A 27,174-nucleotide genomic window follows, 5' to 3' on the forward strand; every position below is an offset into this window, starting at 1 on the left:
GGACCCGTTTAGATTCGGATCCAATCGGGTAATTACCCGTCGGGTCTTAAATTGCTAATGGGTCCAATTTTAAGACCCGGAACTGGATCCAAATCTACCGGATCCGGTTCCGGATAATGGGTACCCATTGACTAGTCTTGTTGCCCATAAAAGCCTCGCTATGATTTTTGACATCAGCGGACCGAATCTTCGCTATAGAATTTTCGAAAAATAATCAAAAAAATCCACTAATAATTCCCCAAAAATATTAAAGAAGGAAGAATAAAAATCTTGGGTCCCATTTAAAATCCAATCCGAAACAAGAACGGTCTACCTATCGGCCACGAATCATAGCAATTCACTAATTAAAGTCAAAAAGAAGTTTCTTTTGTTTTTCTATAAAACACAAAACAATTCTCTCTTCTGTAGATTCCTTCCTTGCACTGATTTAACAGCACACAAAATCTAAACCTAAAAAATCAAAATTGAAAGGGAAAAAAATGGTGAAATTCTTGTTTTCAGTGATAATTCTGTTCTTTCTATTATCGGTATGTTCTGGTAGGAATATTGAAGAAGATGGTGTAATTAGATTACCTTCTGAAGTCAAAGAATTTATTAATGGTAAAAACATCGATGATGATTCTGTCGGTGGAACTAGATGGGCTGTTTTAATTGCTGGTTCTAGTGGGTATTGGAATTACAGACATCAGGTGATCATCTCTTAATTTTCTTTAAATTTGTTTCACTATTTTATTTTATTTTTTGAGATTTTTTATGCAATTGATTTTAGGTTTTTTTCGAAACTTTTGAGTGAATTATGCTAAATTTTTGTTTTATTTGTATGGGTTTGGGTTTTTAGACATGCGATTTAGGTTTAATCTGAAGTGGAATATGCATGAATTTTTTTGGTAACAATGCCAATTACAATCACTTTAAACACAGATTAAAGCAAAATCCAGTATAGAACAGCTTAAATTAGAGCTTATTTGAAGTGGGTTTCGGATGGTTTGTTTTCTTCACTTTTTGGAGGTGATTTATTGAAGAATTCGGTTTCATTGAGGTTTATAGCAGCATACTTTTACTTGATATAAGCTTTTCAGGAAGTTTTTTAGCTTCAATTATAGCTTAACTAAGATGATTTGGGTTTACAAGGCAAGATGGATTGAAAATGAGTTAGAATAGTCGGCGGGTAGTTTTTCCCTTTGTTGGGGGTTTAATGGATCCTATTAGATGGATGATTTTCTGTGTTTGATTGTAGATTACTTGAATTAAGAAGAGGTTACTTATATTGAGTAGTGGGCTATGTATTTGGTGTGTTTGACTTGTTTTCGGCATCCATGTTTTTGTTAGTATGAACTGGGAACTAAACGAAGCTAATATGTGTTCATGAATAAAACATATTTGAAAGTCCATATTTTAACAGTTTTAATATCGCGTAGCTTGCATGGTGGTTGTTAGTTGCTATAGGATTTCTTGAGTACATATGGTACTTATCATGTGAATTTCGAAAATGTGTAGGCGGATGTCTGTCATGCTTATCAAGTCCTGAAAAGAGGTGGAGTAAAAGAGGAAAACATTGTTGTTTTTATGTATGATGACATCGCGCTCAACGAGGAAAACCCTAGGCCTGGTGTCATTATTAACCACCCTAAAGGTGAAGACGTTTATGCTGGAGTGCCGAAGGTTTGTTTCTGTTTTCCCTTCATCATTCAAGTTTAGTATGTTCTATTCTAATATTGTTAAGCTGACATTTTACTAACTTGGTGATCTTGATGTTGCAGGATTATACAGGGCGCGATGTTACTGCTCACAACTTTTACTCAGTTCTCCTTGGAAATAAAACTGCTGTTAAAGGGGGTAGTGGCAAGGTTATTGATAGTGGTCCGAACGATCACATCTTTATCTATTACAGTGATCATGGTGGTCCTGGGGTGCTTGGTTAGTAGCTTCGTTACATGTTTTTGTCTTAGTTAGATTTGTTTTTTCTTGGTCTCATTGAGATACGCTGATGCATCTTTCTATATGTTGTGGGGAAGTAAATTAATTTGTTGTTCACATTTTTTCGAATGCAGGGATGCCAACCTATCCTTACCTTTACGCAGATGATCTGGTTAATGTATTGAAGCAAAAGCATTCATTAGGAGCATATAAAAGCTTGGTAACTTCCTAAAGTTTCTAATATTTGTGTTTTGTCATCTTTAGGGAGTTTCTTAACATTACAGTAATATATGTTGCATACTAACTTCTCATGATTTTGGTAGGTGTTCTATCTCGAAGCTTGTGAATCTGGAAGTATTTTTGAGGGTATTCTTCCTAATGGGTTAAATATTTATGCAACCACAGCATCAAATGCAGAAGAGAGCAGCTGGGGAACCTACTGTCCTGGAGAGTTCCCTAGTCCTCCTTCAGAATATGAGACCTGTCTGGGAGATTTGTACAGTGTTGCTTGGATGGAAGACAGGTTTGTTATTGTCCCCTCAATTAGTGAACTTAAACGGATTACATTTACGACCTTGACTGGCTTGTTCCTTAATTATATCTCGGATGTTAACTTGTGTTGCACTGTGAATCCATGACCAGTGACGTACATAATTTGCGAAGTGAAACTCTGAAGCAGCAATATCATCTGGTAAAAAGCTTAAGCTCTTTTTCCCATTTTAGATAAAAAGTAATAAGAATGTTTCCTGGTATCTCCAATAAATATGCTTCTTATATTTTTGATTTAACTGATTTTGAAGGTTAAAGAAAGGACTCAAAATGCAAATTCTGCCTATGGGTCCCACGTAATGCAGTATGGAGACCTCGAAGTTAGCAAGGAAGATCTGTTTCTATACATGGGTACCAATCCGGCAAATGATAACAATAAGTTCATTGGACAGAACTCATTGCCTACACTTTCAGGGTCTGTTAACCAACGGGAAGCAGATCTCATTCATTTCTGGCACAAGGTTGCTTATTTTACTTTGTAATTTGGGTATTTTCTTCTGTTGGATTATATATCCCCTTCGCATTAACCAATCTCTATTTCTTAATGCATTTTCCATTTCTCTCATCAACACAGTACCGAAAAGCCCCTGAAGGTTCTCAGAGGAAAGCTGACGCACAAAAGCAGTTTGTAGAGGTAATGGCTCACCGAATGCACGTCGACCACAGCATTAAACTCATTGGAAAGCTTCTATTTGGGTTTGAAAAAGGTCCTCAAGTACTTGAAGCTGTTCGTCCTGCTGGACAGCCCCTTGTAGATGACTGGGACTGTCTTAAGACCATGGTAAGCGATTACATCCTCATTTTTGTTCATGCTTTTCATTTGTCCTTTTTATTCATTTTGAACACTCCAACATCAGTAATGCAAGATGAACTTTTATTTATAAATATTGTAATCTTCTTCTGATGGGCTTGGAATTTTACTGGAGCCTTTTTTTCTTAATGATTGCACAGATGCAGAGTCATTGTTCTCGCAGCTCCTGTGTCATCTCCATGTTGTAAACATGAGACACTGACACGTTATATTTCTTGGTGCAGGTGAGGACCTTTGAGACCCAGTGTGGGTCTCTGTCACAGTACGGAATGAAACATATGAGATCTGTAGCAAACATTTGCAATGCAGGAATTAAGAAAGAACAGATGGCTGAGGCCGCATCTCAAGCTTGTGTTACCATTCCTCATGGCTCATGGAGCTCAACTCACCAGGGTTTCAGCGCGTAATTGAATGCGGAGGATTGATCTTGCTTAAAAAAGATTACCGCAATTTCAGTTACTCTTGTGTAAGTATCTGTCTAGTTGGTGCTTACAGCAATGTCTATATCGGTATTGTTTGTGATGCTTGTTCCATTTTGTAAATACAAGCCCTCGGAACAAACCAAAATATAAAGGTGTGTAATGAACTAATGCTCTGCTTAAAAATGTAAATAATGCTAATTTGCTTTGAAAGTTTACTACTGTTCGAGATGTAACAATATCTGGCTGTTTCGACAATGAACTAAACTTTGTGTATATTATTATTATACTGAGTAAGCAAAACTGGAGAACTAAGAAGAAACTGTTAAATGCTGAAAGGCCACATTTAAAGTAATCATGGAAATGCTGTCATCTCCTTGGTTTGAATCTGTGTAGTGATACGGAACAGGTTTGGCATATACAGAAAACAAGCCTGGAATCTTAATGAAAGTTGACATACTCACTGGGTTTAACAGTATAACTTAGGACTGATGAAATTGGGAGATCAATAGATAGCAGCATACTTGTATGTGATGTGCATGGTATCAAGAAACAAAGAAATGAATGTATCCAAGGATTTGGAAAATCTCCCAACATTCGTTCTGCAAACTTGTATTCTGGGCATTGCTCAGAAAAGCTCTGGGGAGTCTCCCCAACCTCCACATATTATATCTTCATATCTTCAACGATATGATTTTCATGGCAAACTGCAGGACAAAAGCCCGCGTGCAGGGCATTAAACAACATTTTGTTTCATGTTTTTCATCTTTTTAAAAGCTGTTCATTCTGCATCTGTGCAATCAGATAGCATTTTCGCAGTTCTAGACCCGTTGCAAGAAAAAAAATAAACTCTTTTTCACCACCAACATGATTGTCTAGCCTACCAACCATGGAATCTAGGACCCAAAAATTTGATTAATAATTTTGTTTTCTTGCAGATTGTACTTCATTTTACTAATAATCAATGTAAAGATTTAGTACTAAATTGATAATTGTACTAGATTATTAAGATTGGTCGGTCGGTGGTGGGTGTCTTTCTTTGTCCCCCCAAAGAATCTCCCTTCATCCACACACTACACTGCTACAGTACAGACAATAAACCCCTACTTTAGGGCTTACGTCGTTTTACACCTTCATTCAGGGTTCACTGTACTCCCACTCCCACCAAGAGTCGTGCTAGGCAACGGTCGCATTCGCAGGTGGTAGGTTCAGAGTCAGTCAACATTAGTCAAAATAAAGTCAACAACAGTCAAGATCTCATCAAAACATCAAAATAATCAGGAATAACATTGCAATCGACGAAAATTGTTTGATATTATTATCATTCTTACTCGAAATTTACATTTATTTTCCGTTATTCATGGCCTTTCAGGGTTCAGATTCCTTTAATTGAAATCTCTGAAAGGAAAAATTAAGAAAAAACTAAAAATTACATTAATTGGATTTCACTTCAGTTTCACTTCCTTGAGCTACTGATTCTAACTTAATATGATCTGATTTCTCACTAGACTTTGAATCTTCAACTGGGGTTTGATCTGTTTCGTTTAATTCATCTTCTTCTTCTTCTTCATCCTCAGTATCATCATCATCATCAAAATCATCTATGGTTTCTAAACATACTTGAGGAGCAGCAACATAATCTAATAAACCTTCACCAGCTTTTTCAGCACAGGATAATAAAGACTGATCATCTTCATTTTCAGAAGAGGTACTTAAAGGTGAGACCTTTGCAAAGAAAACAACAGTAAAGAGAAAAAGAGCAGTTGATACAAAGAGAGGCCAAAAGTATGAGACAATAGTGAGAAATCTTGGAGCTAACAGAACAAGAGAAAGAAATAACAGAGAGATTAGGGATGAGAAGATGATGTAATACTTCAACTTCATTAATTTCTCTGGGATTTCCATGGTTTTTTTTTTAAAGATTGGAATGATTATGTGATTAGATCAGATGAATGATGCAGAAACTGGAGAGAGTGAGTGGGTGAGTTTTTGTTGTTGAGATGGAAATAATTTGGGTTTTGGATTAGAGAGTTGTGAAATTGAGAGGAGGAAGAAGAGGGAGTTATTATCACTTTCTTTCTTCCTGACAAGATTCTCTGGGACAAATGTTTTTTTTTTAGGACTTTTCTAAAGAAGGAAAAAAAATTGATATCATCATTTTTATTTACTTTTACCGTCTGTTTTTATTTATGTTATTTAACTATATTACCCTTTTTTTCAAATCGCAGTTGACTCGCAGCAGTAATTTTGTCTTACAAAAAGTATTACCACTCTTTCATTTTAGCAAAATAAGTTAAATAGAAAAGGCAACCACTAAATACAACCTACATTGAGGTTAAATACAATCTTTTAAGAATTTTTTTTAACTCTATCAACGGAAGCGTATTTTGAAACATTTTAGTGAAGAGAATGCAAAGAAGATGGCAAGATTGGATGGACAAAAAGAATATTTATTAACTATTGCAGAGACAAAAAAGAAATCCGTGGATTTGGTTTTGGAGAAACATGAACTCGAAGTGTTGGATGTGGTGGTTGAGACCTTGCCGGAATGGAAGCATCAATTTATGTTGGATAAACAAAATAAGATTTTGGAAAAACATGGTTATCCTCATAGAACACTTGGTTATCCTAACACTAGCAATGTTCGTCATTTCAATATATGAAACCATGTAGCTTATGGAACTATGTAGCTTCAATTATGTTTTTTTTTTTTTTTTTTTTTTTTTGCAATTTGATGTAGTGGAATCAATGTAGTTGAAGTATTTTTAGTATCAATCAATTTTATCTTCTTTTTGATTTGATTTAATTCAATATATGAAACCAAAAACTAGTTTGTTCAAGAGGAAAAAAATGAGAGAATAGAAAAAAAACTAAGTATGTGATTGGAGAAGTGGAGTGGCTCCTGAATGTTTTTTGTGGTTAGCGCAATTAAGATTGGCGCTGATAAACGCTATTGTGAATAGCACTGAACGCCATTCTTTTTAGCACTTGTCTTACGCTATTTTGATTAGCCTTCAACGCCATTCATATTGGCGTTTCTTGTCCTCTACTGCGCCAATCTTATTGGTGTTCAACGCTATTTTTATTAGCGTTTAGAAGGATTCCACGAACCCTTCCACCAAACCATGAAACGTTGTTTGGATTTTTTGTGAAAAATTCCAACTTAGAAATCACTAGACTTGACATTCCATGAATTTTCCACACTTGAAATAAGTTGGATTCCACCATAAGACTTGCTCTAACCATGAGTGAACAAAACTCACTATTATCTACCCTTACAAGCATCCCACGTTAAATTATACAGCTGCATTCCGTTAATGGTCAAAGAACAAAGATGGTGATGATATCAATAATTATTGGGATGGTTTCTCTAGAAGTTTCTCTAAAAAACCAGACTTAAATAATCAAAACCCTAATTAAATCTTTACCCATCATATCAAATTTCATGGTCATCATCTTTAATTTATTACTGAACTTGCCAAAGGTATTAAATTCCATCAATTTTCCTATAAATAGTTCAGAAATCATATGTTTAAACACCTCAATAATTGAAAACCTTCTCTGGTTACTGTGATTCAAGCGTAGTCTTTTTTTTTTTCGATTCAGAGAAGAAAATGAACATAACTTAATACTCTAGTTAGGGTTGTTGGTGAGAATTAGTTTTGTCTTTCCGCTACTTTAAAAGAAGAAGATGAAGGCAATGATCTTCCACCGTACTGCTAGAACTCAATTTAGATTGAGAGGGAATTAAGCTTAATGATTTGATTGATTAAGGGAACCAGTGAGTAAGAATCATTTTTGGGGTTATAAGATTTAGGGAAAACTTAGAGCAGTGTGAAAAAAAAAGGACACGATGAAGGTAAGCTTCGTTCACCAACATTAATAGAGTTAGAAATATTCCTTAAAGGGTTGTATTTAATATTGTGTAGGTTGTATTTAGTCACTGCGATAGAAAAAGTGATCGTGATTTTTTCCAGAAATAAACATATCCACGTGAAATTGTAACCTAATCTTCTATTAATAAAATGCATGCTTATTAGTGAATGGATTACGATTTTTACATTCTTAGCATTGCCTTTTACTATTGTTAACAATTTTTTTTTCTTTTTTTTTTCCGCTAAATGACCGAAATACATTAAACATGACTAAATGAACCACCGATTATAACTGGGATGCTTCAATCGATGCCGGTTCGAGCAGATTCCTATAATTTCTAGTTGTTCCTATGCAGGGGTGATGTTCAATCATCCTATAGTTGGTTGGTAGGAATAAATAGATGTAAATTTTTTTTATAAACGAAATATTTACTGAATTTAAATACATTTGTGACACTTTTGATGATTTGCCAATGTTTTACCTTTTATTATTCGAAAAACTCGTTTCTTTTGTTAATTGAAAATTATCACTAATTCAGTGAACAAGAACAAGTGTTCTAAGAAAGTGAATATGCACGTGTGCTAATGTTGGGGTTATGGTGCATGTTTCCCTTTCTTTTTGGGTTTTTAAATAAAGTGTCCACCTTTCCGATATATAATTAAGAAGATGGCGTTTTTTCTGAATCATTATATAAAATGACTGAGTTAGATTTCTTTTTATCCCGTTCTTTTTTCTAAGAAAACGAGTAAAACCAGTTAATTACCTACGTGTCAGTTATACTACATAGTAAAAGACCTTTTAAACCCTTCAATAGGTTGAGTAGGTCGGACCTAATTAAACAGTTCTTAGAAACTGAGTCATACCTAGCTAAATCACCTCTTGTTCATCTTCTTCCCCAATTATGAACCTGAATTGATAACACAATAAAAATATAGAGACACAAATTAACACTTATAAAAATCCAATTGAAAAACTTATTCAACTGAAGTTTCTATTATTCTTTCGTCAGCTATCCAATTACAATATAAACCAGCAACACTATGAAAATCCAAAATGGCCAAAAAGAATGACCATTGAGATCAACAGAAATAAACCCTAGTGAATTTATATTTCAATTTTCTTTTTCCTTCATGGTCTTTGTTATCACCAAGATCAAATCCTTCACAGTTGATAATTTTGGAATCTCTGCAACATCAATTACAATAGAAAATATCATTCGTGCAAATACCCAATTAAAAGCTTTACCGGTAGCAAAATTCGTCCAAATCCAACAAAATCTTCACTGATTCAAACCCAGATCCCTTGCTCTCAATTTTTAAAACCTCATTGTTCCTTACAACTTTCTTAATTAGCCACACTTAATAACTTTTGTGTTATTCTTATTACAATGCAAAACAATATACAAATCAAGGGAATTAGATTCATATAAAAATTAACATTTTAAGTGAACTGGATTCAACTAAAAGTTAATACTTTAAGGGAACTGGATTCTCAAATTATTATTTTCTATTCAATCGAAGATCCCATTCTTGATTTCAAAAATCAAAACCATGTTTGGTCCAAGAATTGAATTCCTGGGCCATCTCCACTTAAAAAACAATTCACGAATTCATGGGCCATTGTCATAAAAAAAGTAACAAATATTCTTGAAGCTTAAATTCTCTTAAGCGAATCCATTGTTAAAGGAAACGAGCTTTCTGATCACTGGTTTAAAAATCTGATCCAATGAAAATTAATCATGAACTCGGCATACCTGTTAGGCTGAGTTTTATGGCTTTCAAGCCGAACTTTAAGATAAAAAACCGTCATTCTACGTGGATTTTTTTTTTTTTTAGAACAAAAGAAGATTTTATTGAATTAGATTACATAGTAGATACATATTTTGCATCCTCATGCAGTAAGGAAATAATCACAGGTGGAAGATTATCAATCCAAATTTGATTGAGTTTGTCTACTCTAGCTAGTTTAGACAAAGCATCAACTACTTTATTTATCTCTTTTGAGATATAAGAACATTGCCATGAGATATTGATTTTAAAGCATAACCTAATATCTTTTACTAAATTTAAAAGTCTTCACTCAATGGAGTAATCATCATTGTTAACAACATTGGCTACTATTCTACGTGGATTTTAGGGAATGTTTCAAGGGTTTTCTTAAACGCTAGCAAAAGGAAAACAAGAGCATGAAATAATATCCCGCATCAAAAATTTTCTATTGCGCTAAACCATATACCGCAAAGCACTTACATTTATTGATTGTTGGAGTTGTTGCCCCATCATTAAAGATCCAACGACTGAAATTCTCTGTGTGAAACCATTAAGCTCAAATGCGCTAAAACAAAAAATATAAACGCATCGTGGAGATGGACAAAACTAAAACCCGTCCGGACTTACCATTTTTCCGGAAAGGGTTCACCATTCAAATTTTGGGATTATTTGTAATTTGAATTGTTTTTAGGTCGGTATGTCCAGAGTTGGACCATTTAATGCATTTTTTCTTGAAACCTTGAAAACAGTGACTTAGGCCCACTTTCAAGCTGCCGTGGAGCATGACTAGAAGGCACATCCGGATTCTCCCATAAGGCTCGGCCCTGGGAGGATACTATTCATCTTTCACCATTCTAGTCTAGGCAATATATATACCGCACCTTCACACCTATACTTCTTTGCAACCCTGTCTCTTAATCTCTTTGCAGTTAATCATCATTTCAATGGCTACATCCGAGATGAACCTTGAAACACTAGACAATCTAGGAACAATCGAGAATTGCAAATCAAAACCAACCAAACACAAAAACTGGCTATTAATCTGTATTAATTGTGCCATAGTTTTTTGTGGTGTAATAGGAAGTCCTCTCTTACTGAGACTATACTTTCTTCATGGTGGCAATCGTAAATGGCTTAGCAGTTGGATTCAAACAGCTGGTTTTCCAGTTCTCATACTTCCTCTCATTTTTCTCTACATTCGGTCTGAATTGTTAGCAACACGAAACAATGATCACGTTTCGCCTTTCTTAATGGAACCACGTTTGTTCCTTTCTAGTGCTGCAATCGGATTTCTGTACGGTGTTGTTAATTTCATGTATGCCTTGGGGTTATCTTATATTCCTGTATCAACTTCATCTATTCTTTGTGCAACACAACTGTGTTTTAGTGCCTTCTTTGCATGGTTGATTGTGAAACAAAAATTTACAGCATTTATTATAAATGCAATAGTTATAATGACGCTTGGATCGGTGTTACTGGGTATTAACAGCGACGGTGATCGACCAGTTGGGGTATCAAAATCTCAGTACTTGATAGGATTTCTTATGACGTTGGGTTCTGCTGCTTTAAGTGGCCTTATCATGCCTCTGATTGAGCTTGCTTTCAGTAAAGCAACCAGAAGTATTACTTATTCTACGTTGTTGCAGTTCCAAATCACTCTTGCGATATCTGCAAATGCCTTGAACATCATCGGGATGCTAATAAACAAGGACTTTCAGGTATACAGCTAACTATGTATAAACATCTATATATACAACTCCAGCAGGGGCTCTAAACAGCCTCCATAAAACTGTAATTCATGCAGGGGTTCTAAACGGCCGACGGGGACCTTGGGGTGTTGATTTTCTTTAATTTCTACACGCCGTTTTTGCAAGTTAATACAGATTAATATTCCGGTTCATTTCACAGGCTATACATAGAGAAGCAAATGAGTACGAACTTGGGAAGACCAAGTACTATATCATACTGTTCTTCACAGCATTTACATTTCAACTGATGACTATGGGAGTCCTTGGCGTGATTCTATGCACGAGTGCTCTTTTTAATGGTATATTCACATCAGCCCTCATCCCATTCACACAAGTTGCAGCCGTCATATTTTACCACGAGCAGTTCACAGGTTTAAAAGGAATGACATTGGCGTTATGTCTCTGGGGTTTTTGTTCTTACTTCTATGGAGAATACAAGATGCTGCATAAGGTTGTCAATAGAGAAGCTCCTGAGAAAAATTATGAAGTAAAACGGCCGTGTACTACTTGGGGTAAAAACTGTATAGATGAAGCATAAAATTATGAGAAAAAAAATGAAGCCTAAATGATTAGAATCAGGCAAAAGCATAAACTGTATAACATGGAACAGATTTTTATATGTTTCTTCTCTTGCCTTTCATGTCATGTAAGTTTATTTATTAATATATAATTTCTGTGATATTATTATCTGGCTTTGTAATGAGGATAACTAAATCACAAGGGTTGCGCTGAATGTGGGCTAACCTGGAGAAAACAGTCAGAAAACGCACCACGTCGCCACCAACGATCAATTAGCTACACGCCCAAATTGTGTGTTCTCTAATATTTTTCGATAATCAAGATCATAATAAAAGTTAAAATTATAGAAAAAAACAAAAAAAAAAAAACAAAGAAGGAAAGATTTTTTTTTTTTTTTTGCATATAAACTAGAAGACTGCAAGCAAACTTGACTTCACAATCCCAAAATATCATGCTCAAAAATTAGAAGAGACTATCCTTTACAGTACCACCAGTGAGTAGACTAAAGAATTGATCTTTTTCTTCCTTAGTTTCGGTAGCAAGGAAATTACCAGTTGGCAAATTATAAAGTAAGCTGCTTTCACTTGTTTGGGGTACTTTCGGCTTCCCAATTGAAATAAATGCTACCTTTCTCTTCAATTCTATTTGAGGTTTTGGAGATTTTGGACTTGGACTAGCAACTACTTCTTTATCAATGCCAGAACTCTTGTCAAATGAGTTTTCATTACTCTCACTGCCTTTATCTATGATAGACTCTTGGAGTTCAACCTTTGCACTCATACTGATATTCATGGGTTGTTCTGCAGATTCACGAATTTCGCTTCTGTAGATGTTTATAGGGTCTGGGAGCTCTCCAATGGAGTTATCTGTGTCCTTCTTGTAACCAGGTTCGTCATCTACACATGGGACAAAATGGAAATATAGATGGTTAAATGAAAGGATCAATGGGGCCACGCGCACCTACTAGATCCGTTAGCGAAAGGGTAGCACAAACCCAAAATAAGCACAAAGAAATATATAGCACAGTTGTTCCTATAAAATAAACGAAAATAAGGGGTAAAACAAACTCTGCCAGATCAAAAAGTTTTAAGTTTCTCACCCCCAAGTCCCAGGAATGCTTCTACAGTCTGATATTTTATATTTGATGATTGCAGATCTGTTTCTCGCTTCTTGATCTGAATTTTATTCACTTTCTCAAGCAAAACAAACTTATCTTTTTCCCATACACACTCCAGTGTTACAACTACATCATTCGAGGGATAGTACTCCCTGATGACCTGCACGAGTAGAAATAAACATTATAACATTGATAAAATCCCTAGGGGAACAGAGTGCAATTTGTTAACCTAGAGGGTTCAGTCGATAAATAAGGTAAAGATACCTCAATTCCTTGCCGATTTAGTTTTACAGAGTGCTCCTTTTGAGATATAGATGAAATCATGTTGTAAACCGAAACGACATCAAGTAGTATCTGTCGACAATGACGCAGAAAGCAAGCATCCATGCAACCAATAAGCATATCTTTCTCGAAATAAAACTGCACCAATGATCATACATCAGGAGATTGGGTATTGTACTTACTTGCTGGACCAGAACCCGCAGACGTCCAAGTATAGCCAGAATTGTCACAGAGAATCCCATGAAAAAAGATCGAGCAAGTAAGGATGATATCTCACTATAAAACAGTTAAGGAATACTGCTGTGCAATTTGATGACTTATTTGCACACCAACAAACTGAAAATTTAGCACTTTTTGAATCGAATACAGCTGAAATCCTATGAGGTGGAGAAGTTCTAATTCTGAAAATATAACTTCACCACAAAGTTCGGTTGTGTTCTAGTTTAAGCTTGGTTTACTGAGATACATAGATTGTCCCCCTTAAGAAGGAAACCTGACAAACTGTATCAAGTAACCAATATTCAACTTTTTACAGATGGATGTATAAATATAATAAATCAACATAATGTCTTGAATCAAACAAAACCAATTTAGCTAAACAATCTAACAAGTCAAAGGATACATAGCTGCCTTCACCATAGGTTCAACCATCTACACAGTTAAGAAATGATATCAGGAAACAGTAACTAGATATATACAAATTCAACAGAACAAATGGAAAAATGAGTCCACATAAAAGGTGACACAATGTAAGGATAGAAGTACCAAAAACAATCAATAAAGAAAAATTAACAAGAGTCCACCTGTGATAATAAACGAGCAACTCCCAAAAGCCGCTCCTGATAATTATATTTTTCAGTGTTACATTTTCTCCTCTTTAAACTGAAAGATACATAGCAACAAGTAGGTCCATTATGCAGATACAACTTGATGAAAACACACACACAAAGACACACCAAAAAAGAAGCTGAGATCCAAGAAACTGCCTGGTTTTTATCGATTGGTAGGATTAGAATGCTGTCAGGATATTTCAAAAAAAAAGGATTCCTACTAGAATAGTCTAACCGCATGGATAAGCTCACACTATCTCTCATGACATCCACAACCTGAGTCTGAGAGTTTCCAATTCAGGTCGTTGGTATCAACATCCATTTACACCAGAGATAGTGAACCAGCTTTACTTTCATTGTTTATCTAAGCTCGATGGAATCTATACACTTTCAAAGGACACATGGCTGCCTTCACACTCTAAACTTAACCCTAACACACTCTGACAAGCCAAAGGACACATGGCTGCCTTCACCTAAGGTTCAACCATCACCCATAGTTAAGAGATAGTGCCGTGACAGCATAACTACAAGCATAATAGGGTAACTGGTATCAACTTCACTATACACAGCACAAGTAGAGGAGACTCAGGACAACGTATGGTCAAAAGTAACTAAAAATTAACCAGAAAGGATACAAATAAGATCCACCAGTGACATAAAACTCATAAAGCTGCCCTTTGCAATAATATTTTTCTCTAGTTGGTTTAACAAAACATACACTTTCATGAACTCATTATCCTAGTCGACACTATTTTTGTATGTAATAAAATTTAAAAAAGGCAAGCAATAACTCCTACGGCTGTTAATTAAAACACTTGAGATAAGAAGTCCTCATCCAAAGTAATTAAAACCCAGCTGATTACAGTTTTCTAGTGATAGGTTTTGCATCTATTCCTGACCAGCAAATTTTGAGTCATGAACTATGTACTATTTATTAAAGTCGTTCTACCCTTATATTACATCTAAACAAAACAATATTCAATTCTTAACAGTAGTGCACACTGGAAACTATATTGCTATCCTATTTGTTCATTCCCCTACTTTTAAAATTCGGTTTTGTGCAGGCTCGGATCAATCTAAATGTCGCTCTTGAGTTAGATCCCTAATTATTTTGGTATTCACAGAGAAATACTTGAAGGCATCATCTTGATTCACATTACAGCGAAATAACTTTAACTTGGTGGGGTACAATTCATTCAAGTTTTTCAATTTTTTACTTTATGGGAGTCAAATAGTTCGTAACAGTTTTCCATTGAGGATATAGAAATGTTATACAAAGAAATGGTGTTTGCAAGAATGGGTACATGCTATTAAGATTAATACGTAATCACGAAAAATAATTTTACCTTTCAAGAAGATTGACCGTCCTTGTAGGTTTCTTTTCATTAATAATTTGAAATAAGAAATCCAACATCTCCTGTAACCCCGCCGATAACAAAAGTTTCACATCCCTCCTCACCTTCATGACATATTGAAAGTAGAAACATCTTCTATGTTGATTCTTTCCTTTGTAAACAATCCTATCAAGGATTCTAAACTCATTTTGAAGTTGAATCAAAAAGGATTTTAGTCTTTCTTCCAAATTCACACTTTCTGAATCCATCAAGCTGAAGAGACAAACAAACATAATGTTAAATGTTTAAGATACAAAAAAATGAAACAAATATGAAAGAACACAGCTCTCGACTCAGGGACGGAGCCAGGAATTCTACCTAGGGGGATATTTATTTTTTTGTTTTTGCCAAAATTTATAATAAAGAATGCAATGTAGGAATACTGCAGCATACATTGTTTATAGATAAATCACATTTGCTTAAGAAAGTCAATGAGCATAAAGAAATTTCTTTTGCTATAGCCATAAAGGATTAATTTCAAAATGTACTCAGACGTTTTAAGTAGTTCTGCCAAACTTAAGCAGGGCCTGATAGCACCCTTACACCTTATGAAGAAAAATGTGCCTTCTGTAACCTAGAAAAGTCAAAACCTCCCCTGAAAAAAGCTAGAAGTTACTTTCGCCAGAATTAATAATCCATACACAGGTACATTACTTTTCAAGAATCTGCAGTAACCAATGGCGTGCGAATAAAAAATGAGCAACGACCGACAGCTGCAAGTTCAAAATTTCTGGTGATAAGAGGCAAGATGACTACAAAAGAATCTTTACAGAACCACTTTCAGTATTGACATACACCTTTGTAGAACCAAAATTCTATCTGCAGAACCACTTCCAATAGGAAAACTACGGTTGCAAGTAAAAATTAAGAAAACAAACCGCATAAGTGAAACAGTTGACTATAAAAAGGAAAATGAAAAGTGTCTAGTTAAAATTTTGCTTAACTAGACACTTTTTAAAACCTAAACGTAACTATTCATATAAAACAATTTTAAGCTTCTACTAACTAAAGGTGTCTAGTTAAAACAAAAATAGTGTAGCTAATATCGAAGGCTCTTTCTACAACCTAATCGTAAGCAATAGTGATTGACTAACAGATGGGAAAGAAGAGTGAAAAGTAAGTCCCTATACTAATTAAGGATAGGATTCATCTAATCAGTTCCTGTTATATATGAAATAACTCATTTTCTACAACGAATTTGAAACTTAATACTACATAGCTAATTTTCTTCTTGCAAAGTTACGTTTCTCATAACTAATTTCATAGATGACATCATGGCATCATTTCATCAATACACAATTCAGTTCAATGCCATTAAGTTAAGTTATAGGCTTTTCCTTGGAAGAACTTCATGGGATCAAGAACATTCTATAACATCAAATCTGCAATCATGGACTAACCGTTTTCTTCCATGATAACAGCTAATTGCATTGGGCATTAACTTAACTTAATGACATGATAACTAAATCCGTCCCTGGGTCTCGTCATTGAAGATGTAGGTTGGATCACCACCTTCTTTGTCAACTAGCTCTAACAGCAAGATTTGCTCATTTGCAGAGGTAGGAGACTCTCCTCCACAGAGAAATGTTAAATTCACAAACTGAAATTAAAGAAATTGAACTATCAAAGATTACACCCGAGGAAACAACTTCCTACCAAGGAAGTGTCTGTCTACATACAACACAACTTCTTGTGCAACATTATAGATGAATCTACTAACCATCACTTCTTTCATTGTTAGACAAAAACATGGTACCAAATTTTTTTTTCCAGCTTCAACGGCTTAAGGCCCAGCTCTACTCAAAAGGGGACTCTTTTACACCATTGATGTCATTGAGAAACTAAAAAAGAAATGCCTAAGATTTTGATAGTAACCCATTAATCAATTACACAAAACAAACAAAACCCATTTCTAATAATTGACGAAATAAAAGAGAGAAGGTGTTGAGAATTACCGAGGTGGCGGCAGTAGTGATGATCTGCTATTGATGGCGGTGGTGATGGCCGCAGACTAGAGAAGAAGAAAGGGATAATGAAGAGAATGGAGATTGGATATTGAGTACCTTAAACCCTTAGAAACGCCCTTTAGAATATTTCTCTGCGTCTTCAATTTGGTATTTTAATGGCGGATGAATGGGTCAGGAAAAAAACCCAACCAGATTCATTTTAAATAAACGGGTTAAGACCCGAATTAACTCTTAAGTGGGTCCCACGGCATTGGCTTCAAAAGTCACACTCTTTCCAGTTTCAGTAAAACAAATTACTTCACTTGAATCCTAAAATTCCCAACTTCTTCAAAGTTCAAACACTCATCAATTTGCAGAGATTTATTCTCAATGGGTATCTGCAAATTTGTGTCTGTGATTTTGTTTTTGAGTTTGTTTTGTCTGCCAATATCCATTTGTTCATTGAGTTCAGCTGAATTAGCTGAGATTTCAACCAATTTCTTAAACTATGCACAAAAACCGGAGCTTGTTAAATGGATGGTTGATGTTAGAAGAAGAATTCATGAGAACCCAGAACTTGGTTTTGAAGAATTTGAGACTAGTAAGTTGATTAGAGAAGAGTTGGATAAAATGGGTATTGCTTATAAATATCCAATTGCTGTTACTGGTGTTATAGGTTGTGTTGGTAGTGGTGAACCGCCTTTTGTTGCTTTAAGAGCTGATATGGATGCTCTCCCTATGCAGGTTTGGTTTTCATTTTTGATTTTCAGATTTTTTTTTTTTTTTTTTGGTTATGTAAATGAGATTTTTGGTGCTATGGGGGTTATGTTTCAGGAGATGGTGGAGTGGGATCACAAAAGTAAAATCCCAGGGAAGATGCATGCTTGTGGGCATGATGCTCATGTTGCAATGCTTCTTGGTGCAGCTAAAATCCTTCAAGATCATCGCCATAAATTGAAGGTATGTCAGTTGTTTTTTAAATTGCCTTACTCTTTTTTATTGTAGAAATGTGTTGGTTTTTTAAGCAATTGATTGATCAGTGTTATATTAGCATCTTCATTATTCATAGATGATAAAATCATTGCTTTTATGACTTTGTTGCTTCCAAGATAGAATTGGCGAAATTCTGTTTCGGAATTGCCTGAAAGACTTACACTGTCAGTTTGCAGATATGATAACCCAATTGTTCCACCTCTAGTGGAGTGATATTAGTGATTCTACCTGCAGTTTTTCACTGTGGAATCGTGAATTGTTGGTTGCCTTTCGAACTTTGACAGCTTTTCAAATAAGTGGAGCTTTACTTACGACTTGAGCTATTTCATTTGAATTGGTCCTTTGTTCGTTAACTTTAGATCACTAGTGCCTAAAGAAATCTTCTCTTCTTTGTTAGGAAATTAGGAAATTTATGTAGAATGCCTGTCTTTCGTAGCACTAATCTTAAGAAACCAAGATGGTTACCTACAGATTTACCTTGTGTGGAGTACTTTGACTTCGACTGTAGAGTTACCATAGTTGTAAGGTTCTTGTTATCTATAATAGGCGGCCTTTGCATTGCAGTGTTTAAAAGATTTCTGCATCAGCTATAAACTATTCAAACTTTTGTAACAAGAGAATTACATTGAAAACTTAGTTTGAAACGACGCCCTAAATTTATGTTAACAACAATGTGCTTCTGACAGGGAACAATTACATTATTTTTCCAACCTGCCGAAGAAGGAGGAGGGGGTTCGAAGAGAATGATAGAATCTGGTGCATTGCAGAACATCGATGCTATCTTCGCGTTGCATGTGACTGCTAGGACACGTGCTGGCTCTGTATCCTCCAGACCTGGCCCTATCCTAGCTGGGTGCGGCATTTTTGAGGCTGTGATTAGTGGAAAGGGGGGTCATGCAGCAATCCCACAGCATACAATTGACCCAATATTAGCTGCATCGAATATAATCCTTAGCTTGCAACATCTTGTTTCACGTGAAGCTGATCCTCTGGACTCACAGGTACTTGCATCTTTCAATGTTTTTTGCTTGATAGGTTCTAAATGTGAGATTCTTATTAGACTTTTCTTCAAACCATTCAGGATCTCTTTGGTCGACATTGAATCCATATACCATATCCATTAAAGGTCTCTCTTGTCATATCTAATTTAGAGTAATTTGAGTTGTCTTTGGTTGTTGACAAGTGACAATGACCCTAATTAGGGAACATATGTATTTTGTACCCAGGAGTTATGTAATTGCTTTGTATTCTTATGAGTTGTTTCATGTTAACACGCGTTTTACAGGTAGTTACAGTTGCAAAATTCCATGGAGGGGGAGCATCCAATGTCATTCCAGATTCAGTCACCATTGGAGGTACTTTTAGAGCCCTTTCGAAGAAAAGCCTTGTGAAGCTCATGCATCGAATCGAAGAGGTAAATCTAAAAATCAGACTTTAGACTTGTTAATATTTTTAACCTTCTATCATTGACTGAGAATTAATTTTCTTCCACCCCTAATATTACAGGTTATCGTAGCACAAGCTGTGGTCCACAGATGCAATGCTACTGTCGATTTCTTTGCAGACGATAGCCTTTACCCTGTAACTTATAACAATGAAGTACTGCATCAGCATTTCATAAATGTAGCAGGCGACATGTTAGGTACCGAAAAAGTGGAAGACATGAAAACAATAATGGGATCAGAAGATTTTTCATTTTTCTCCGAGCTGATTCCCGGATACTTTTTCTTTCTCGGGATGAAGAACGAATCGCTTAAAAAATTTGAGACTGCTCATTCCCCTTACTTCACTATCAATGAAGATGTACTTCCTTATGGTGCAGCATTACATGCATCATTGGCTACTAGATATCTACTTGAATTCGAAGCGTTATCTCATCTCTCGAAAAGAAATGTCCGCGATGAATTGTAAGGACTCTTTTAGTAATTACCTTATGTAGGATTCTTTTCTAGAATAAGAATAGTGCCATTTTGAGAACAATGAAGAAGAGCCAACAGAACTAGCGGAGGACCTTGCTCACAAAACTGACGCTTGTTTCATTCCCACTTGATTCCATGCTGCAAATGTTTAGCAGCTGAATTGTTTGTAAATATCTTGGTCATGGACCACCCATTCTTTCAATCTGTTTGCTTTCATTGCAAACTCGTTTCCATGCGTAAAATGACAATTTTATGAGTACTGAGAGGATACCAACGTGATGCCGCACTTACATGTTGTTTGTTTATTGTGACTCGTCTGGATCGGACTCATCTTAATACGACGTATTATATTGAATGTGACTCTTTATATCTATCTGACTCAAAAATTCTTAAATACTCCGCAGTTGAGTTACAATTTTTTTTTTCTATCTGTTTTTTTAAATTTGACTCTTTACATCTGACTCAAAATTATAAAAATCCCAAATGATAAGGTTACAAATTTTTTGTAGATTTCAATGAGATGCATGTGCTATGTCAGTCAGTTGATTCAAATCAGGAAAAATTAGTAGGAGATCCAAAAAAAATAATATTCTCATTGTCAGGTCCACAATTAATTTTGGGTACCGTGAGATCCATAATTATTTTCCTGACACCCATAAAATGTATGCATGACGGATTATGCATCCGCATGACAGGTTATGCATCAGGGGCATAATTGATAACGCAACTTGGAAATAACATATCTAAAAATCCGCGCCTCAAAATTTTACAAATTTTATATCGTTGGAAATCTTTTTAAAAGAGCTGCGCAACGAGTACAAACAAGAATATCAAATTTTTGTTTTTCACGAAAAAATCGGAGGGGATCATCATTTTAGGCAAAATTTTCGAAAACTTGATACATAACCATTATGCAGCCACCAAAAAGATGCATAACACATTCTGCAGACGCATAACGAATTATGCAACCATTTTTTCCACTGCATAACAAATTATGCATTTGGATAACAAAGTTATGAATCTATAACAAGTTATGTAACCATTGTTTTGGTTGATTTTAGTGCGTAGATAAAAAATTTGATGCATAATGCAGTATGCATCCATATTTACGGATGCATAATGCAGTATGCATCCATATTTACGGATGCATATCAGGTTATGCATCTATTTCTCGATGCATAAAAGATTGTGCAACAATTTTCTCGATGCATAATGAATTATGCAGTCATATTTTCGGATGCATAACATGTTATGTAGATATTATTGTAGGTGCATGACAAGTTATGCAGCCTTATTTTTTGTTGGTTTCAATACTAAGAAAAAAATAGCTGCATAACGTGTTATGCAACCGCTTTCTGGACTGCATAACAAGTTATGCAAAAAAAAAAAAAAAAAGCTGCAGAACGTGTTATGCAATCAATTTCGAGAATGCATAACAAGTTATGCAACAAATTTTGTAGATGCATAACGTGTTATTCTCGGCACCATCATTTCAGCTTATAACCAGTACCACCAATTCTTCTTCCAAGCAACGACTCACAATAGCAACACCAACTCCCATTGCAACTCAACTCAGACACTGTCACAGCCAAACTCAGTCTATCACTTGCAATTCCATTAAACCTGGAATATTTATTACTATATATATCAAAAAATACGTTTACGGAAATGTTGCTTTTACAAACTATTTAACTTGGCTAATGTAATATCATTTATGCATGAAAACACCGCTAGAAGAGGACTACGAAATGATTCCAATTACTGCTCCACCGAGGAGAAGGTTTCAGGAATTCTATGTACCTAATAAGTAATAAACAAACATTTTTGATCAGCCAAATAGCAGCTGTTAAACGTAGAGTTACACCAGGCTAGTACAAATAGAAGATTCTGCTCAAAGATAGTTAGATAGATCAACTCACCGAATGCAAATAGATTAGCTAAAATGCCTGACCTTCTCTCCATAGAAGTGCTCATCTAATACATCATTGAGAGTCCAAGAGAAGACAATACGTATCAAACTCTCCTTTTTAATAGATTCTTCTTTGCTAGAGCAAGATGAATCGGAAGCCATTTCCTGCATAACCACTTATTCATTTCATTCCTCGATTTGTTTACTGCATACACATGACATAACAACAAACCACTAAAATGAGAAGCATAAACAAAGAAGGCTCAGTAAGGTGAAGCTTTTCCAAAAGATCCATATGTCCTCTCATTTTGTTAAGGAAGCGCCGGCTCAATGGGAGTCCTGTCTTGTTCTTCTTCTTCATCTTATTGGAATTACATAAGATCTAGCTCTTTCTGATCCCTTTGCTAGCACAGATCTTTCTACGTGCTTCAGTAAACAAGTTGCAAAAATGAAAAGTCGCTGCCATCGATTGCAGCCAACACAAAGTATTCCCACCATCGTCGGCAGCCTTGAACTGGATCTGGAAACTCCAGTTCAATACAAACCAAAAACCCCCATTTCAATCGCTCTTGTCAAGAACAATTGAAGCAATTGGATGGAATCCCAACCAACACCACTGGCTCAATTGAAATTTCCCATAACGCCATTGCATTACAGAACCCATCTCAAATACTATGCAATCATTACCTGCTACTATCTTCATTTATATCTACAACACCAATTTCCCGATCCTTCAAAATTCCGGCCACTAATCCTCAAATTCATAGCACAACAAATCAATTCAGCCGACATGATGCGTCCAATCATCACCACAAATCCATTGTTGTTGCTGTTAAATTCCGTCAATGAAGTACCCATTCGTTCTCATGCCTTCTAACATCTTCTTCAATCAAACACAACACCAGATCGACTGTTTCCGTTGAATTTTGTGTGATATCTGGAACCGAAGTTCCCAGATCTAGAAAGCTAAAAACAAAAAAAAAACTCGTCAAATCACAAGAAAACTATGAGATATAAAAACCTTGAGATAATAAGTTCATGAAATCAAACCTTGAGAGATTCATCACAAACATCAACATCATCTTCTTCTTCTCCTGGAACTCAAACAAAGACAACACCATCACCTTCGTCTCCAACTAATCAATTTAACAAGCTTCCTAAGAACAACTCACAAGATTTAACTCAATTCTATGAACTGAATTCGGCGGAGTAAGAACGAAAGAAGAAGAAGATAAGAAGAACGAAGAGAGAAAACAAAATTTCATAATTATGAGTTTGAGAATAATTTTTCCCCAAAAAATAGGTGCGCGCCTTCAGTTTTATGTCGGTGGGTTTCTCATTAGAAAAATGTGTGAGAATGGATCTCACTGTAGTTTTCACTCCAAATAACTCCGAGTCAGATGTATGAACGGGATTAGACCTCAAAGTATCAAACCCCAGGCCCACCATGTTGTAACATCAGTTTACACGTGCCTTATTTTACACAAGAGCACAAGAGTAACATGAACAGACTTTTCCGTCCAAAACGATTCTCTCACCCCCCGAATCGTTAAAAGACTTGTTTTTATAGAAACAGAGAATCTTCAACCTAAAACTTAGACTCAGACTGAAACCCAAATCACACAGAAAACAAACCAAACAATGGGATTTTGGAGAACTTTCACATCAATTTTGGTTCTGAACTTATTCTGGTCAAAACCCATATGTTCAAATTCATTAAGTTCAGCTGAATTATCAGAAATTCCAACCAATTTCTTAAACTATGCTAAACAACCAGAGCTTGTTAAATGGATGGTTGATGTTAGAAGGAAAATTCATGAGAACCCAGAACTTGGATTTGAAGAATTTGAGACTAGTAAACTGATTAGAAATGAATTAGATAAAATGGGTATTACTTATAAGCATCCAATTGCTGTTACTGGTATAGTAGGTATGATTGGTACTGGTAAACCACCATTTGTTGCTATTAGAGCTGATATGGATGCCCTTGCTATGCAGGTTAGTTAGTCTTTGGGTTGTGGATTTATTTTATTTTCAAAAATTGATTGTTTTTGTGTATGTTTTTTGATGAATAGGGTTTGATTAGAATTGTGTATGTTGTTTGTTGCAGGAGAGCGTAGAGTGGGAACATAAAAGTAAAGTTCCTGGAAAAATGCACGCTTGTGGACATGATGCTCATGTTGCAATGCTTCTTGGTGCAGCAAAAATCCTTCAAGATCATCGCCAGGAACTGAAGGTTTGTAATTGTAATTGTTTGTATGTGTGTGTTTTGCTTACCTGCTTGCAGTTATGTTGTGAGTTTGTGTTCTGAATGTTTGGTTAGCTCATGTATTTGTTATATAAGTATAATCAATTAGCTCAGAAAATGTTGAATTATGTTTTCATGATTACATTGCCTATTAATGGGTCTAAATACTTGACATGTTCAACATGTTGATTTTGGGCAGCTTCAAATTCCGATTGGTAGTTCATTGTGGTATATACTCTCTGTATATGTTTTCTTTTGTTATGCTAGGCTATTTGCTTGTGTATCGGCTATGATTAATTTTCTTCGTTTTAATAGATTAATCGAACAACAGTATGCCAAGCTAGTCTTACACTGCTTTGTCCTGTTTACTGATCTTTCCAGTTATTTCTATTGTCTTCCCTGCAACCCGTGTGTATGACATGTGTTGTTTGGATAGACAACTAGTAAGAGAAAGACCCTACTATGATATAAATCATCAGTCAAATATCTAGATTTTTTGTTAGATTTCATAAGGCTTAGAATTTCGACTCCCTCATTCATCTACAGCATCTAGAGTCTTCTTATAAAACTGGTTTTAACTCTTGATTTCCACGTTTGAACTACTAAATTACTCTAATTGGTCTTGTTTTCCTTCTGGATTCTTCAAACCCTTCTATGAGGTTTAATGTTGTACGTTAACAGGTAATTCATATGTGCAGTAGGTTACTTTTTTCACATTTTCCTGGCCAGTTTCCGACCTCCTAAAGTTATTCCTTCGGCTTCAATCACACTTCCATATTGAGATTAAACAGATTTTTCTCGACCACTCAAAACTACTTTGATTTCATACCTTCTTGTTGGATAGCTAATTTCTTGACATTATGCAACTTCGCATAGCTTTGTTTGTAAGATTTCTGGTTGTATACAATTCAAACAGTGAGGTTGAACATATTATACACTTAAGTTTTGTTAGGTTGAAAATGCTACATGATTTCAATTTGTGCTTTTGACAGGGAACTGTTATCCTAGTCTTTCAACCAGCTGAGGAAGGAGCTGGGGGAGCAAAGAAAATGGTAGAAGAGGGAGTCTTAGACAACATTGATGCTATCTTTGGGCTCCACGTCTCACATGACCTGCCAATTGGCTCGGTTGCTTCCAGACCTGGGGCTCTTCTTGCTGGGAGTGGCTTTTTTGAGGCTGTAATTAGTGGAAAGGGGGGTCATGCAGCGATCCCTCAACATACAATTGATCCAATTGTAGCCGCATCAAGTGTAATTGTTAGCTTGCAACACCTTGTCTCACGTGAAGCTAATCCACTGGATTCACAGGTATCTGAGTTCCATTATGTTTTCGTGTTAATAGTCAGATATACCTGTCTAATGCAGAAGCCATAAAATATTTTAAGCAACTTAGCTCTTTCATGCAGAACCCATGGAGTTTTGTATCTGTATTTCCTTATTTTTGTCGTTATCCATCTGTTGTTTCTTCGTGATAAATGATTCTTCAAAAACTAAGGTATATTTCAAAATGATGATGCATCTTATTCCCGTAAGTATATTTTAGTAATTTAGAATTAGGTATACCTTTGGTTTGATAACACAAGTATAACTCTCTTTTTCTTCTTCTTCTTCTTTGTCCATCAAATGCAGATAGTTGTTTATTTTTCTGATTGCATCTAGAAGTAGGACGCACGCCTGTTTGAACAAATAAGAGTACCAATTATATATCAACCTCCTTTTTCATATCCGCCAATATAAACAAGCATTGTTTCGCTCAGGTTGTAACAGTTGGAAAATTCCAAGGAGGTGGGGCATTCAATGTTATTCCAGATTCTGTCACCATTGGAGGCACTTTTAGAGCCTTCTCGGCAGAAAGCTTTGCGCAACTCAAGAAACGAATCGCAGAGGTATAACCAATCAGAGCGTTACCCTTATTCCCTGTTACGGGTACTGATTCACTCAACTGATGACACTGTGACAGGTTATCAAGGCACAAGCTGCTGTTCAGAGATGCAATGCTACGGTCGACTTCCATCCAGAGAATAAGATATTTTTCCCCGTAACTGCTAACAGCAAAGTATTACATAAGCATTTCGAAAATGTCGCAGGGGATATGCTGGGGACCGATAACGTCAAAGACATGCAACCATTAATGGGATCGGAAGACTTCTCATTTTACTCAGAGGTGATACCAGGATGCTTCTCTTTCATAGGAATGAAAAATGAAACACTTGGAAAACTTGCATCTATGCACTCACCATATTTCACCATCAATGAAGATGTGCTTCCTTACGGTGCAGCTTTACATGCATCAGCAGCTACTCGGTATCTCCTTGAATTCAAATCAAAATCTCATATCTTTGATCAAAAGATCCGTGATGAGTTGTAAGGTGTTTCTACTAAATGGCAGCAGTAGTGGGTTCATTTCATATGACCATGCTAATTTGCAAAGCCTTACCAAACTTTTCACAGGTCCTAGGCAAACACCGAAATTTGGGGACTAAAAAAACGTCCCGATTGTTTAAAGTAAAAAGATAAGATATGTAATATACAATAAAATTTGCAAATAGGCTTCCTAATAAAAGTTTACCTTCCTAGCCTTCTCGATGCGAATTCATCGATTACTATATCGTGATTCATGTTGTTTATCATGTCGATCTTAATAGATCACATTGCTAGTTATTCAAAAATTTTGCGACATTGTCGAACGAAAGTAAGACTTGATCAGCTTTAACTATCGAAAACTTCTTTTTACAGAGGCAACTATAACGGGAATTGTCAATAAAGCCTTGTATGCAATTTCTACAGTAGTAATATTCCATATTTTCCAAGATGTTAGAGCACTGCTCGGTCGAACTCGCAAGCATTGCTATTTCAAGCTTGTTTGTCAAGTTTAGTTGATCAAAACTACATACTTGATTTCTAGTCTACTTATAGCTATGTCTCGAAT

At 35.7% G+C, this 27,174-nt stretch overlaps 6 protein-coding genes across 6 annotated transcripts; 4 read left to right on the forward strand and 2 right to left on the reverse strand.

Moving 5' to 3' along the window:
* The first annotated feature begins 349 nt into the window (after positions 1 to 349).
* LOC113349467 (vacuolar-processing enzyme-like) lies at positions 350 to 3,999 on the forward strand. Its single transcript, XM_026593441.1, has 9 exons — positions 350 to 689; positions 1,498 to 1,662; positions 1,761 to 1,917; positions 2,052 to 2,137; positions 2,241 to 2,440; positions 2,560 to 2,608; positions 2,718 to 2,927; positions 3,041 to 3,247; positions 3,502 to 3,999. The coding sequence occupies exons 1-9, from the start codon at positions 480 to 482 to the stop codon at positions 3,682 to 3,684; spliced, it is 1,467 nt and encodes a 488-aa protein (XP_026449226.1). The 5' UTR covers positions 350 to 479; the 3' UTR covers positions 3,685 to 3,999.
* A 986-nt stretch (positions 4,000 to 4,985) lies between these two features.
* On the reverse strand, positions 4,986 to 5,817 carry LOC113354133. Its single transcript, XM_026597559.1, has one exon. The coding sequence runs from the start codon at positions 5,599 to 5,601 to the stop codon at positions 5,131 to 5,133; it is 471 nt and encodes a 156-aa protein (XP_026453344.1). The 5' UTR covers positions 5,602 to 5,817; the 3' UTR covers positions 4,986 to 5,130.
* Positions 5,818 to 10,255: 4,438 nt separating this feature from the next.
* Positions 10,256 to 11,770, forward strand: LOC113349470 (purine permease 3-like). Its single transcript, XM_026593444.1, has 2 exons — positions 10,256 to 11,059; positions 11,250 to 11,770. Exons 1-2 carry the CDS (start codon positions 10,286 to 10,288, stop codon positions 11,625 to 11,627), a joined length of 1,152 nt encoding a protein of 383 aa, XP_026449229.1. The 5' UTR covers positions 10,256 to 10,285; the 3' UTR covers positions 11,628 to 11,770.
* Positions 11,771 to 11,986: 216 nt separating this feature from the next.
* On the reverse strand, positions 11,987 to 17,302 carry LOC113349469. Its single transcript, XM_026593443.1, has 8 exons — positions 17,187 to 17,302; positions 15,184 to 15,444; positions 13,811 to 13,889; positions 13,630 to 13,658; positions 13,190 to 13,283; positions 12,990 to 13,079; positions 12,708 to 12,885; positions 11,987 to 12,504 (listed from the first exon to the last, which is right to left on the reverse strand). The coding sequence occupies exons 2-8, from the start codon at positions 15,438 to 15,440 to the stop codon at positions 12,071 to 12,073; spliced, it is 1,161 nt and encodes a 386-aa protein (XP_026449228.1). The 5' UTR covers positions 15,441 to 15,444; positions 17,187 to 17,302; the 3' UTR covers positions 11,987 to 12,070.
* A 203-nt stretch (positions 17,303 to 17,505) lies between these two features.
* Positions 17,506 to 20,394, forward strand: LOC113349468 (IAA-amino acid hydrolase ILR1-like 4). The gene is made up of 5 exons (XM_026593442.1): positions 17,506 to 17,921; positions 18,012 to 18,137; positions 18,857 to 19,171; positions 19,456 to 19,584; positions 19,677 to 20,394. The coding sequence occupies exons 1-5, from the start codon at positions 17,568 to 17,570 to the stop codon at positions 20,079 to 20,081; spliced, it is 1,329 nt and encodes a 442-aa protein (XP_026449227.1). The 5' UTR covers positions 17,506 to 17,567; the 3' UTR covers positions 20,082 to 20,394.
* A 3,141-nt stretch (positions 20,395 to 23,535) lies between these two features.
* On the forward strand, positions 23,536 to 26,845 carry LOC113349471 (IAA-amino acid hydrolase ILR1-like 4). The gene is made up of 5 exons (XM_026593445.1): positions 23,536 to 23,996; positions 24,109 to 24,234; positions 25,239 to 25,553; positions 26,003 to 26,131; positions 26,206 to 26,845. Exons 1-5 carry the CDS (start codon positions 23,640 to 23,642, stop codon positions 26,611 to 26,613), a joined length of 1,335 nt encoding a protein of 444 aa, XP_026449230.1. The 5' UTR covers positions 23,536 to 23,639; the 3' UTR covers positions 26,614 to 26,845.
* Positions 26,846 to 27,174: the final 329 nt, after the last annotated feature.

Source organism: Papaver somniferum, chromosome 2 (assembly GCF_003573695.1).
Source record: "Papaver somniferum cultivar HN1 chromosome 2, ASM357369v1, whole genome shotgun sequence".
NCBI classification, from domain to species: Eukaryota; Viridiplantae; Streptophyta; class Magnoliopsida; order Ranunculales; family Papaveraceae; genus Papaver; species Papaver somniferum.